Source organism: Myxocyprinus asiaticus, chromosome 14, assembly GCF_019703515.2.
Source record: "Myxocyprinus asiaticus isolate MX2 ecotype Aquarium Trade chromosome 14, UBuf_Myxa_2, whole genome shotgun sequence".
NCBI lineage: Eukaryota > Metazoa > Chordata > Actinopteri > Cypriniformes > Catostomidae > Myxocyprinus > Myxocyprinus asiaticus.
In genome coordinates, this window is record NC_059357.1 from 13,825,283 (window position 1) to 13,840,523 (window position 15,241).

The following is a 15,241-nucleotide window of genomic DNA, read 5'->3' on the forward strand; positions in this document are numbered from 1 at the left end:
TGGCATAATGAGAGACAGTTTATTCACTGGGCTTATTGATGCATAATCAATGTCAGTACAGAGCAGAATAAGGGTCAGTACTGCAAGATCTATCAAACGCCTCACTTCAGATACAGTGTACATTACATAATGAATTGCTTTGGAACTACACTAAGGCATGCACAAGCAGATCTGCACAAAATCATGATTATATTAGTAACAAGAGTTATAATGGCTCTTATATCAAATCTCAAGAAAACAATTCAGTTCACAGAGGAAACGTCTTGACAAGCACAGGTGCTTTCACCAAAATAGGACTGGATTTGTGTGAGGGTGTTTTATAAACACAAAAAGGAATGAAATTATTTTGACATTAATAAAATAGATTCTTTAAAGAGCAGGTAAAACTTGTGACCCAAAGAATTGGATTTGGCTGCTTTCAATGAAAGACTATATTAAAGAATTATACTGTGCAGCTTAGAAATTCTATAATCAGAGTGTAAGCATGCGATTAAGGTCAAAGTTCTCAGAATCATACCGGCAAAACACAAATGGCATATATAAAACAATTTCCATTTCCCACCATGTACTTATTGTACAATGAGAAGACCATAGGTAGCAGTACAAATATGAACCAACACATATACTATGCATACATACTGTACTGTATATGTATTTTCAATCATCAATTTCAACAGTGTAAGCAAGTTAAATATAAATAGCTGAGCAGAACAATTCAATAGAACAAAAAGTCAAGCTGGCATTCACTGACTGTACACAGTTTGTATCAAAGCTGATAAAATGTGCATGCTACGGTCATTCTTGTTTGATTGGTGGAGTCATGGAGTGAGCAGAACCAAAATGTTTCAAAAAGACAATTTTAGCCCCTCCCTTTCACACAAGCCAAACCCACTACAAGCCCAAAAATGGCTGAGTCTCATTATTCAACCTGAGTAAGCGTGCTTAATATCAAACTGAATTAGATGCTTTAGATACTGAACATTTACAAAGTGCTACAGAAGGTTTTGCCTTTGTCTCAGTCTATGAGTTTAAAAGGTAAAAAAGCTGTAAACATCAGTGAAACTGTGAAACCTCACACCTGCAACCGACATGAAGCCATGAAAATGAGAGAAATGTAATCTGTAAAAAAAAAAAAAAATCAAAATGTGCCTTACACAAAAAGCAACCTGGTCTCATAAAACCACATTAGTATACCTACAATTTTGCAAGGGATTATTTATTTATATGGCTCATTGTACGTACTGCAGCAGTTTCCTAGAGGAGCTAAAACAACAACTTCTACATCCTTTCACACAAATCACGAGTAAAACAAAAGATTATGCATTCATAAACACTTTTTGCTCTGTTCCTCACACAATGCTCTCTTGTGACATCAAAAACTTTTACTATTGTGCATGACTTTTTAAGGTGATACATTTTAATGTTTGCATTACATTACAAACTACATTTATAAGCTTGTTCATGCACACATTGCACAGTAGCTCAACTGATAGAGTTTAACTTCCAATGTAAAAGACCAGGGTACGAGTCCTGAAGAGCATGTGAGCTGAAATTGTCACAGAAGCACCACAAAATAACATGGTTGTTCTATATCTCACATTTGCTTTCTATGACACTATCGGTTAGGTTAACGTTTAGTGTTGGGAGGTCAGTTTTGTTGATTTAAAACTCAATCTGTTTGGTAGAAACTTAACACTGAAATTTCGTCTCAGATCTGCCGCAATACCTGTAAGGAGCCATGTAATATAATTTAGCAAAAATGCCGCAACAGTCGTTTTTTTTTTTTCATGAGATCAGGCTCACAAAAAAACATGCATTCGTACTCTCATTTCCTATCTCTGTAACACACATACCCACTTTAGCTAGAAAAAAAAAGCTTTCCTATGGACTTTTGGCATAGTCAAAATGTTGGCACAGTCAGTGTTGCCTGACTTGGAATGATTAATGAAATCGTTCTGCTAAGCAAAACAAATCAATCTACCAAACAAACAGCTTTAGCAGTGTAAAACAATTCCTCATCGTAAAAATGTCCTGGTGTTCTCGCTAAATGTGTAGGTCACATTTTGATGATTTTGTTGTAAATATTACGGTATAAAAACACGACTGTTCTTAAGACATTTTGGATCAACATTTTTTACTCAAATGTGGTCATAAAACATAATTTTAAATGAGTGGTTTGTTTTCTGTCTTGAAGGAACTGGCTGAGCATACTGTAGCTGTGAAGAAAAAGGCAGGGCATGCTGGCAAGCATTACAATATTGGCTTCCTCATACAGCCGATCAGCCAATCAGAAGCAGCTCAGATCCCTCTCAACACTTCTGCATTCCCTCCATTTCCACATCTCTGGAGTATCTTTTCATCAGAAGCCAGCCCCCCTCCTCCCTCTCTCTCTCTCTCTCTTTCTATCCATTGATCTGTGTAAAACAAAAGACTGCAGCTTTGGCCCCTCCCACTTTGTTTTCATCTCTCCCTCTGTAGGATTCTTTGTTACACATAATTTTTTGCTTATGTGTATTGGTGTGTTACTGTAACCTGCAGCTCAATATCTGTGCATTCTCTGTGTGTGAAAATTAAGGACAGACAGACGGATGGACAGACGGATGGAAGGACGGATAGATCCATCACCCTCTGCTAGTGTTCTAGCTCAATAGTCATTCTTTAATCAATTATTCAATCAATTTAATCAAAGCACTGCTTTATGGATTCATGCTTTTGAGAACACAGGGGTGCTAAGCTGATCTTCAAATTCTTGGTTAAGAAGGCATCATCTAAGCTTTCTCAAAAATCAAACCGTCTCCATCTCTTTCATTCCCTTTTATCCTGAAAGGGTACATGACTAATGAAATGAGATCACCTTGTAGCCTCCTTACTCACATCATCTACAATGAGGAGTCCTTTGTGAAAAAACAAAACAAAAAAACATGCACGCCTTGCTGCTTTAGTCGTGATCCCAGGCATTCAAATAGTCCATGTTGCTTCTGATAGTTCTGGCACAATAGATGATAAAGGTAATGTCCAGCTTCAGAGTCTTGAGACTGAGTACAAAAAAGCTGAAAAAGCATTCAGGAGCTCAGGCGATGTATATTAATGAAAGACACATGGAAGAACAAAATGGTCATCTGGACTGGTTGTTGATTGTGAACATTAGATGTGAATTTTTCTTGATCCAGAGTGTCATGATGACGGTCAGTTCTTAAGAATTACTGAAACAGAAGGAGAGATGTTGAAGCATAGTGAATTTGTTTTAAACACATACACTTGCTTCAAAAACATGTTGGAAAACAACAATTAAAATCCTAAAATGCACACATTCACAAATCTCTTTGACTCCTAAACACTAAATCCTACAACAAATCTAAACACACTCTAATTGGAGGGCTACCAACTTTTTCACATTTATTTGAAATCAAGAACTGACAAGAAATTAGATTTCAAAACAGTAGACTTTTAAAATGCAATACTTTAAAAAATAATATTTAAAGCAGGTTTCCTCATTTATCTATCTAGTGTTGAAACAGCATTCAAAATCTCAACCTCATATACTGTATATAATTTTCCAGACTACACATCAAAGAGGAAAATGCTATTGCTGAAGAGGCTGCATTTTTACCTCATGGAGTAAAAATGGAGTTAAACGCATAAATATAGAATTAAACATTAAAGGAATATTATGGGTTCAATACAATAATTAAGCTCACTTGACAGCATCTGTGGCATAATGTTGATTACCACAAAAAATTATTTCAACTCGTCCCTCCTTTTCTTGAAAAAAAGCAAAAATCGAGGTTACAGTGAGACACTTACAATGGAAGTGGGTTTAAAAGGCAGAAATGTGAAGCTTATAATTTTATAAAAGCACTTACATTCATTTTTCTGTTAAAACTCTGGTATTATTTGAGATGTAAAGTTGTTTACATTATCATTTTTTACAGTCGTTTTAGGGTTTGTTGACATTACATCATTATGGCAATTAAGTTGTAAAATTGGCTATAACTTTACACAGAAAAGGTTAATAAATGATTTTTCTTACACTGAAATCATGTTAACATGCATATTGTTTATGTCTTGAGACTATACTTTTGAAACAGTGAGTATTTTAATGCATTTTGCATTCAATTTCACATGTTCTGGACTTAAGGAAAGGATACTCACCACCCCAGTTGATGACAATGGTAACAATAATGATGACAATCCCACCCACCAATGAAACAATTGAGAGGACCTTTGCATTTCGCCCAAGACGGCGTGCACCGTCCACATTCCCCTGCTGTAGACTGTTACGAGACTGAGAGGGAAAAGAGAGGTAGAATGAAAAGTAGAACAAGAGATGGAGATATAACATTGATAGGGAAGGAAAACAGTAAAATGGAAGTGTAAAGGGGAGTTCACATATACAGTGATTTGCAGTGACCGAACAGGGCAAACAGTTCTAAGCACAGTGAGTAACGGTTCCAGTAACATTTCCACTTGAGCACAGTTTGGTACGGTATGATTACAAACCGTTCTTGGCCCGCAATTCTCAACATGGTTAGCTAACGTACTCAGGACAGAGAACCGTGCTGGTGGAATACCTAAAAAGTTAAAAGTTAGATTCCTGCGTTGATAATTGTTAATCTTATGATATAACTCATTATAAGTGCAGTTAATATACATCCCAGTTGTGATTAAAAAAAAAATTCAAAAGCTATGAACAGTTGTACAGCCCGTTAGGTAGGAACGTCCACTACGGCCAACTATACAGCCACTCTGTAACCTCCAATGGTCAAACTGCTATATGTGTGAACACTCAATAGCTATTTAGGATTCTTTTAAATGTTAATTATGTTCAAAAACATTGCCATTCTACATTGCAGACACACCAGATAAATCAGCAAGACACATACACAAGTGAAATCACAATCCCTCCTTACTCAACAGAAATTGTATCCTGATGCCCAACCCAACACACACAAGCACACACACCATCACTGAGAAGGTCAAGCCGACAATGTTGATTGGCCAGACAGGGCAGAGGCAGGCCAGAATAGCCCATACGAGATAATCGTTGGGTTTGGAACCGTCTCCTCCTGCATCAGTGATTGTGCTGGGCTGTCGGGTGAGCGACGGGCGAGGTGACCCCGCGTGACTCAGTGACCCAGAGCGACTGCTCAGCCTAGCACGTCCATTCGCATGCCCATGATAAGGCTTGCCGTGCTGCTGGCGAGGAGGAGAGGAAGCGGACGGAAAACTGTCGATAAGAGTAGGGCAAACACCATTACCTGATTTGATGGCGAAAGAGAGAGAGAGAGACAGACAGGGAAAGTGAGATGTTAGAAAGTGAGACAACTGGATAATACAGTAATACAAAGGCCTGTATCAGTTATAACAAGCATTAATTACATGTAAGGGCGTCATGCATCTATTTTTTTTATTTATTTTTTTATCATTTTTTAACTTAATTGACTCAACCTTTTAACTTTATTTTAACTAAACATAATTATCAAAGGTACAAATACTTTTTTTGGAAGGAACATCCACTTGACTCAAAAGTGTGAGGCGGCAATGGGCATGATGCTTCTGATTATATATTTCATGTCTGTCTGTTAAAACAGTTTGTTTATGTAATGCCACTGTTGATTCTTATGCAAAAAACAAAAAATTAATTATTTTCCATATACTAAATGCTATGGGGAATTTTTATTTTAATTTTTTTATTTTGGATTATCACAGTCTGGGATATGTCAATGATTAGCAACAACATTGATTTTGATGCATTGTTATTTTTTGTGCAGTGTCAGATTTAAAAAAAAAAAAAAAAACTCACACTCAGGACCTTAGAGGACAAAAATGTCCACGTCAAAAAACTGCCATAATAATATTATAGATTAATATTATTTTCCACATTAACATCAGTCCTGATCATAACTACCAAATATTCATTCATTTTCAGGATTTTAACTCTTTAAATGCCAGTTTGTTTACATAATGCCACTGTTGTTGTTTTTTACACACACACACACACATTTCTCAATACACACATACAAAACACACTCTGATATCCATACCAACACACCCACACAATTTTAGCTGCATCATTAATTAAATTGGCCAGCAGTGCTCTATAATACAGCAAACGGAAAATAGGAAAAAAGCATGTATTTGCTCCATAGGCTAAACATGAGAAAAATGGCGGCATCTGGTGGAAAATATTAAAGATTAAAATTTTGAAGCCAGGGCTCCGGAATGAAAGAATAATATCATAGAATTCATGCTTTTATGCTTTAATGGCACTGGGATCAAATATTGCAGTTTTAATGGGTTTCAATGGGGACACTTTTGTCCTGAAGGTCCTGAGTTTAACTATTTTGTGTACACAGTGTATTATAGATGTATTTTAGGAACTGAGGTTAAAATATCAAAATTCCCCCAAAAATACACACCTTTGGCTAAATTTATGCCGTTGGCATTAACACAGCCAGAATGATCGAAAAAACAATAATGAAAAAGACAAAAATGTCCCGAAGGTCGCACAAGGGTTAAATTTCTTATTGGTAGTAGGTAACAGCATCTGACTCATCTACTTGTTGAGAAAAACAGAGTGCGGGGGAGGGGATGAAAGCTGAGATGATACAGGAGAGAAAGTGGAGAGAGGCTATAAATCATTTTGTATGTCAGTCTGACTCCTGGTCTAAAATTGAAAATAATAATAAAAAAAAATAAAGTGCTGAGCGCTCATTTTTCACTCAAGGAGCCCCATTTACACCTGGCATTAAAATGCGTCTCGGGTGATTCTAACACAAGTGGTCAGACGAGACACATCGCTGTTTACACCTGGTCGCTCAAATGTGTCTCTTGTTACAACTTGTGTTCGAATTTCGAGGAGTGTTTCTGTTTCATGACAACATACATCAATCACTAATTCAGTGTGTTACTGCACAATAATAACTCCTAACAAGTCAGGAAAAAAAGGAAACGCGAATAAAACTGCCATGCTCTTTCCCCAGATGCAGCATAAATTAAATCTTAGCACAAACGCAACGTTTCGTGCAGAATTATCTGTTGTTTTAGTAGAATTCCCTTTTAGGTTTTTCAAATTTTCCGATCGGGCGGTTATTTTAAATAACATATAACACATATTGCCCGCACATAACGGGCAAAGTTTAAACTCTTGTTTTAGCACAGTGGTTGATTGACAGGTGAGGTTTGGGAGGCTGATGCTTCCCTGCTGTCCAGGACGCATTCAGGATGAATTAGCGTTTATACCTATAAATGTGATGTGGACTCATGCGTTTTTGACTACCTCCATAGACCTTTTAGAACCCGTTTTCACCTGCATTTAGCGCTGAACACATCTTAATACCAGGTGTAAACGGGGTCAAGGACAGAAGGGGGCAGTTTGTGCATGACAGTATGATTGAAGTGATAATCAAAGACCCCGTGTAATGGCTTGACAAGAGTCATTTTCTTTCCTTTTCTGACTTATTTCCTATTGACACAGGAAGTTGGGGTGGAACATATGAAAGGGCTCCTCCCCTTTTGTTAAAAAGCCAATTAGCCTGTAGTTTACGTCACAGGCGTGAAATATTGCTGCCTTTAAGTGGACCTGGGATGCTCACACCTCCGAATTAGGCATTCGTTACTACGGCATGTCACGCATTCAAGTGGGAAACAAAATATGGAAGAAGCCAAACTTAAACAAATATGCAATGAACGACGGCAAAAGCTCTTTTTCTGTTGTACCGGTGAATAAACATAAGTGAATAAACCTGCATCACTTATGCACAACATAAATTATTTATTAATGCATGGTATTTAACAAATGATTAATTAATTTGCTTAAAACAAAGAAGGGTGAGTCATAAGTTGACTGTCATTGTAGCGAGCAGGGCATGGCCGAGCGAAGATGGTGTGGAGCGAGGCCGGAATAGACACCTGGGGTGAATTATCTCTCGCAGCTGTTGCCGTTTCTGGTGTTAGCGGATGAGAGATAAAGCCGCAGCCAGAGCCGCAGAGGAGAGACACACACAGAGAGAGATATGCACAAAGATGTCTGTGTGTGTGTCTACTGTATGTTGTGGAGGTGCTGAACAGCACACTGTTATGTGTGACACTGAAAAGTGTGTGTTAATAAATGTCTAACATTGTGGATTGTTTACCCGGCTCCCACCTCCTCCATCTTCAAGAGAGTTTGTGATGTGTCACAGTCATATATTGTATAATTCATTAATATTATAAAGTACAGACGTTGAAATAATTTTGCAAAATCATGGCTTCCCATCATCTTTCATGTTGACATGCCCCCTTCCAACATCCCAACTCAGAAACTCGGGAATCATCAAGAATTCCGACTTTCTCACTCGTTAATACGACTTCAATTTGACATTCATCTCCTCGGAACTTGTAATTACTATATTTCCGACTCCACTTGAAGGGCACATAAAATTTGCTACTTACTATTGCTATTCGGAGATAGTTGGTATTAACGGGAGGTTCCATTTTCATTAGTTAGCATTTCATTGGACAAACATTTGAGTGCAAGATGAGTCATTATCTAAAAGTTAATTTTGTCAACTTTTAAGAGTGCACTAGCATCTAGATATCCTCAAAGCTAATAGACATGAACTAAAGCTCTCCAGTTTTGATTTCATTGGGTCTTTAAATTACAGCAGGCCGAAAATCTACTTTTTGTGTTGATTTTGGGACAAAACCTGCAGAATTCTGTGAATGGATTTTAACATCGTAAAATGTATTAGATGGAGCTCAAAGCACTACACTCTTATTGGTAGCTGACATTAACCAAAGTATTTAATAAACAACATGCAAGGGACGAGGGATGTCTAGAACTTCATGAATAGATTCAAATTAATGTACATTCAAATTCTGAAGAAATCTGTTGAGCTTTGTGTGGGTGCAGATTCTATGTGGACCTAAATATGAGGCAGTAGAAGGATTAAAAAAAAAAAAAAATTTTTAAAGAGTTTTTGACTGATTTACTTGTTTCCATCTTCTCATCGATGACTGTCAGGTGAACTTTAGGTGGGTCTTCCTGTGAAGGGATGGGGTCTAAGGCAGGAGTAGGTGTTGTGACAGGGGGTGGATCTTGTTGCTCATTCTTGACTGGCTGTAAGGAGTTAAGGGTGTGGTCAGACTCTGTGCCTGGTTGTTGATTGGTCCCTTGCTCTGGTTGTTGTTTTTGCTGTTCTTCCTCCACTGCACAAGTGGCAGCAGTGGGAACGCTGGCATCAGTGTTCAAAGCCATGCCCAAGGTGCTGAATTCCAGAGATACACAACTTATGTATGCTCAAAATCGCGGTTTTGTGTCCTTAAAAACGTTGGGTTTTTACACCACTGGGAACTGTTGGTTAAAAATAAATAAAAACACTTAAGATGTTATATAAATTGTATTATGCTTTCCCAAACAAATTTCATATGCATATTATGTTCTGGAAACCTTCCTAATTGGTTACACTCATTCAAAAATTGAAGTTGTCTAAATACTTGGCTAGTTCCTAGCATTGCTGTTGTACTGTAGCTGTTCTTATTGGCACTTCAGTTTTATCTTAAAACTCAACTTAAATCCTTGTCTACCTGCTTAAGAAGACACCTTTCTTGTAAGCTGCTATGGCAATAAAGCATTCGGAGAGAACAATGTAAACATAAAGTTACTATGCTCCATCTATTCATTCACTCTCTTCTTTAGTGAGCTGTAACCAGTGGCAGTTTTTTTTTTATAATTTTTTTTTTTACTTTGCAACATTCACATCTAAATCTTAATCTGCCCCTGTCCAGCAGGCTGCATCTCATCTACCTCAGAGCAGGAATCGGTCCTGAAACAATGCAGGGAAAGAAATGAAACACAGGACAGAATAAGCCATCATAACCTTGTTTTGCTCCTGCTGTCCTCATCTTGCATTGAATCTCATCATATACACATCTAGATGGATATTAGATAGATATTCTTTATGAAACTACTTGTTAATGGAACTACACTTTAATCAAAATTTCGGTTTGTCTGTGTTTTTGTGTACGTCACATCATGTTGCTCCAGGAGGACTGCCATTGTAATATGTATAGGCCTAATGTAAATTTCATTGGATGAAAACAAGCTTTCTTACTAGATACAAATCGCAATAAACATTTATGTTATTACATATATATATACATAACATGGAAACTTTAAAAAATCATTTTGATGCACATATGAAAACTAGGGGTATTAATAGAAACACCCTTCTAATATTAATCAATTAGTTTATATCTCATCAGGTTAAAAAGACAACTTCATGAGAGAAAATGAGCTGTTTTTGGCTTTAATTTACTTTGTCAAACCCCAAATCTCCCAGAAACATCCATGGCAAATCTTTGTAACCACAACACCATATAAGCACCATATTCATCCAGTAGCCTATAAATATAAATAAAGTGTTATTTTTAAGTCCATGACAACATGCTGCATTTGAGAATCCTCATAAACGCCATAGTATATCTCAGTATCAGTAGTCAAATCAATGTGTCAAAAAAAAAAAACACACAAAAAACCAAAACAAAGAGCTTCAAATGACACACCCATATCTGTAACTATAATACCTCTGTTAATTTTGAGTGTATGATTTATGGCAGATACATTCCGAAAATGATCATATGCTTAATGAACACAGCGTTTAACATTATGTTCAAATCAATACCATAATCAATCAACCTCACATCAATTACTTTTCCATTTCATCCGTCTAACTCTCTGAAACTGACAGAGGTACCAAACAAGAAATAAGCACATAACAGGGACACTCGCAGGACACGCTTCCTCCGTATGAGTGCTAAATGACATTAATTCATTGAGAATAATTTTTAAACAGTTCACACAGAGACCAGCACACGCACACACACGGAGAATCCAGCAGTAACAAAAGTGACACACCCACAGCATCCGACACACGATTGTTCTACTGATGCGCGAGGACCAAAATGTTCATAATAAACTACAGCAACATGCAATATCGAAAGTGAACCCACCTTAATCTACTGGAAGATGTCTGCAAATATCATTATAATCCTTTTCATTTTGAATTTAAATAAACAGTGGACATATAAAAGTAAGCTCCGCAGAGGATGCTACAGAATAAAGCTTTACACTTTATCCTACATACACTGCTACTGTATATCAGTAATAAAAAAACAAACGTGCAGCGATCTGTATCAGATGCTCCACTGCGTTTCTCGTATCTGAGTCTGTTCTCCCTCACTGGACCTGTGTGCGCGCGCCCGACTCTGTGGCGTGTGCGTGCTTTTTTTAGTGGGTTGTTTGTGGAAAGAAAGATCTGGAGCTGAGATGCATGACTGTGCGAACAGGGTACGACAACACACTAATTTTACACGATGAGTGAGAAGTGAGGCTGCACCTTTATTAACATATTTATTGTTTTTCTTTTTTCGGCACATGTCTCCTGATGATGAGAGATCCGCAGTTCTCTTCACCCGCAAATTATTCTAAGGGCCTACTGCATTAACCACAACAACGTTTGCGATCTATTGCTGGCAGATGCTGTTTGCACCCTGATACAAATAATAGTAGATGCTGTTTGCACCCCTAATTAAATACTAACATACAGTATAAGGGCATCACTGCAGCGTGTCCCACAGACACACTACACCAACCCCTAAACCTAACCTTAACCTTCCTTTACAAAAAATGACCATGGTTTATCCACACAGTAACCATAGTATCACTATGGTATTTTGTAGTAAAATAATTGTAACCCCAAAATGAAACTTGGTTACCATATTAACACCAAATTACTGGAGTAACACCATTGTTAATCGCATCAAATCTATGGTTTCCACCAAAAAACATGGTTACTACAACATTACTATAGTAAAACTATCTTAATATTCATTTTTATGTATTATTATAAGTAATATTAAAGAAAATATTAAGAGTGGAGACAGGAAACAGAATGGGGGGAAAAAGCACGACAAATGCAGAATCGAACCCAGGTCGAAAAGTCAAAGATGCACTGGCATTACATCCCACACCACTGAAACAACAATTATGTATATGCAGTTTGTAATAAGTTTCTATGTTTCCAATACACTATGGGGTGCAAATAGCCACGCTGTGTGTCAGGTACTATTTTCACCTATTTATATGTCCTATATGTGATTTATATACCTACAGTTGTGGCCAAACATATTGGCACCCTTGGTAATAGAAGCAAAGGAGGTAACTGGAGCAAAGAAGGATGTAAAAAATATGTCTTTATTGTTTATCCTTTTGATCTTTCATTCAAAATATTCACAAAAATCTGTCCTCTAAGGGATATCAAACGATTGCAAACACAACACAAGTTTTATCAAAAAACTAAGATTTTTGTCAAATATATGTGTGGCACAAAATGTGTGGCCAAGATAACAGCTCTGAGTCTTTTCTTAAAATTTCTGATGAGGTTGGAGAACACCTGGCAAGTAATCTGAGACCATTCCTTCATACAGAATCTCTCCAGATCCTTCAAATTCAGAGGTCCATGTTGGTGGACTCTCCTCTTCAGTTCACCACACAGGTTTTCTATGGGTTCAGGTCAGGGAATTAAAATGACCTTGGCAGAACCTTGATTTTGTGTTTAGTGAACCATTTTTGGTTTATATTGATATTTGTTTTGGATTATTGTCCTGCTGGAAGATCCAACCATGCCCTATTTTAAGCTTTCTGGCAGAGGCAGTCAGGTTTAGATTTTTTTATCTGTTGGTATTTGATAAAGTCCATGATGCCATGTATTAGAACAAGATGTCCAGGACCTCTGGCATAAAAACAGCCTCAATGGGGTACTTTTCCATATGGCTATCTCTGTGTGTGGGTCAAACCCATCTCTGGTGTTTGCTGCCAAAAAGCTCTATTTTTGTTTCATCTGACCATAAAACCCAGTCGCATTTTAAGTTCCAGTAGTGTCTGGCAAACTGAAGACGCTTGAGTTTGTTGTGGCATAAGAGCAGAGACTTTTTTTCTTGAAACCCTCCCAAACAACTTGTTGTGATGTAGGTGATGTCTGATTGTAGTTTTGGATACTTTTTGACCCCAAGACCCAACTAATTTCTGCAATTCTCCAGCTGTGATCTTTGAAGATTCTTTGGCCACTCAACCACCCTCCTCACCGTGCTTGGAGACAATATAGACACACGTCCTCTTCCAGGTTGATTCTTAACATCTCCAGTTGATTGGAACTTCTGAATTATTGCCCTGATGGTGGAAATGGGTATTTTCAATGCTTTAGCTATTTTCTTATAGCCACTTTCCATTCTGTGAAGCTCAACATCATTTTGCCGCACATCATAACTATATATAATTGGTCTTACCCATTTTGATGGTAGATGGAAGAGAATTTGGCTTGTGTGTTACCTCATATTTATACCACTGTGAAACATTAAGTCATGGCTGAACAATTTCGTGTTCCTTGTTACCCAGGTGTACTAAAAAATGTAAAATATGAATGGGAATATCCTTTAGATATATTTTAAGAATAAGAATTTCTAGGGGTTAGTTTTTTGGAGAACAATATTTAATTATGAGAATTTACCCCCCCTTCAATTAGTTTACTTCAATTAAAGGTTCAATTATTGTGAATATTTTGAATGAAAAATCAAAAGGATAAATAATTAAGACATTTTTCACAGCCTTCTTTGTTCATATTTACCAAGGGTGCCAATATTTATGGCCACAACTGTATATATGAACTATTTAATAATCACTCCGTATTTTATTTACGCAGGCCTATTTCAGAACGCCATTAGCCAAATCACTATTAATCTTCCCCTTGTACAAGCTGGTATGAATAATGATAAGTAAATTATTACTTATAAGCAAACCATAATTAATAAGTGAAACAGAATGAATAAAACTAAAACTAATGTTGGCTTTGAACCATTTTCCGCACTTCATATTACCAAGATTAAACCCATAACAACGTGGCTGCATTCAGGTGGCAGCGCTAACATGTGGCCAAACACAGCTTGATATCAGGACCGTGCACAGACATTTTGAGGGGCAGTAACTCAAACTGAATACAGTTACATGGAATGATTTACAAACTCTTCATAGTCATATTGTTTCTTTTTTTCTCTCTCCCCTTTTCTCCCCAATTTGTAATGCCCAATTCCCAATGCACTCTAAGTCCTCATGGTGGAGTAGTGACTCGCCTCAGTTGCCTCCACGTCTGAGACCGTCAATCCACGCATCTTATCATGTGGCTTGTTGAGTGCATTACCGCGGAGACCTGTCTCCGTGGTGTGAAGTCTTCACGCTATTCTCTGGCATCCACCCACAACTCACCACGCATCCCACTGAGAGCGAGAACCACATTATAGTGAGCATGAGGAGGTTACCCCATGTGACTCCATTAATGTGACCCTCCCTAACAACCGGGCCAATTTGGTTGCTTAGGAGACCTGGCTGGAGTCAATCAGCACACCCTGGATTCGAACTTGTGACACCAGGGGTGCATAGTCATATTGTTAATAATTAGGCTTAAAGGAATATTCTAGGTTCAATACAAGTTAAGCTCAATCAACAGTATTTGTGGCATAATGTTGATTACCACAAAATAATAATAATAATTTCAACACTTCCCTCCTTTTCTTGAAAAAGCAAAAAGTTCGGTTACAGTGATGCACTAACAATGAAAGTGAATGGGGCCAGTTTTTGGAGGGTTTAAGGGCAGAAATGTGAAGCTTATAATTTTATAAAAGCACTTACATTAAATCTTCTTTTAAAAATTGTGTATTATTTTAGCTGTAACATTGTATAAATTGTTGTTGTTTTTACAGTCATTTTAGGATTTTAGTGTTTATGGCAGTAGGTCGTCATGGCAACAAAAATTGGATAAAACTTTTTACAGAAAGGGTTAAGCTATTTTATCACACTAACATAATTTTAATATGTATATTGTTTATATCTTGTGTCTATTCTTTTGAAACAGTGGGTACTTTAACATTTACACATTGGTCCCATTCACTTCCATTGCAAGTGTCTCACTGGAACCCAGATTTTTGCTTATTTTTCTTAAGAAGGAAAAAGTTGAAAATACATTTTTGTGGTAATCAATATTATTCCACAAATGTTGTCGATTGAGCTTAACTTGTATTGAATCCAGAATATTCCTTTAACAAATGCTGGGAGATTATCAACAGTTACACACACGTCATGCCAAATCGCGGCAAAATTCGTATTGGTTATTCGTTTCACCGTTCAGACACGAATCAGCATGATGAACAG

General features: G+C 37.2%; 1 protein-coding gene across 2 annotated transcripts; it reads right to left on the minus strand.

Annotated features, from left to right (window-relative positions):
• LOC127452363 (trafficking regulator of GLUT4 1-like) lies at window positions 1-11,218 on the minus strand. 2 transcript variants are annotated; one of them, XM_051717795.1, is made up of 5 exons: window positions 10,993-11,218; window positions 8,974-9,334; window positions 4,963-5,258; window positions 4,153-4,285; window positions 1-3,203 (listed from the first exon to the last, which is right to left on the minus strand). In XM_051717795.1, exons 2-5 carry the CDS (start codon window positions 9,236-9,238, stop codon window positions 3,187-3,189), a joined length of 711 nt encoding a protein of 236 aa, XP_051573755.1. In that variant the 5' UTR covers window positions 9,239-9,334; window positions 10,993-11,218; the 3' UTR covers window positions 1-3,186. The 2 variants fall into 2 exon arrangements, with proteins under 2 accessions (XP_051573755.1, XP_051573754.1); XM_051717794.1 differs by having other exon boundaries at window positions 1-4,285.
• Window positions 11,219-15,241: the final 4,023 nt, after the last annotated feature.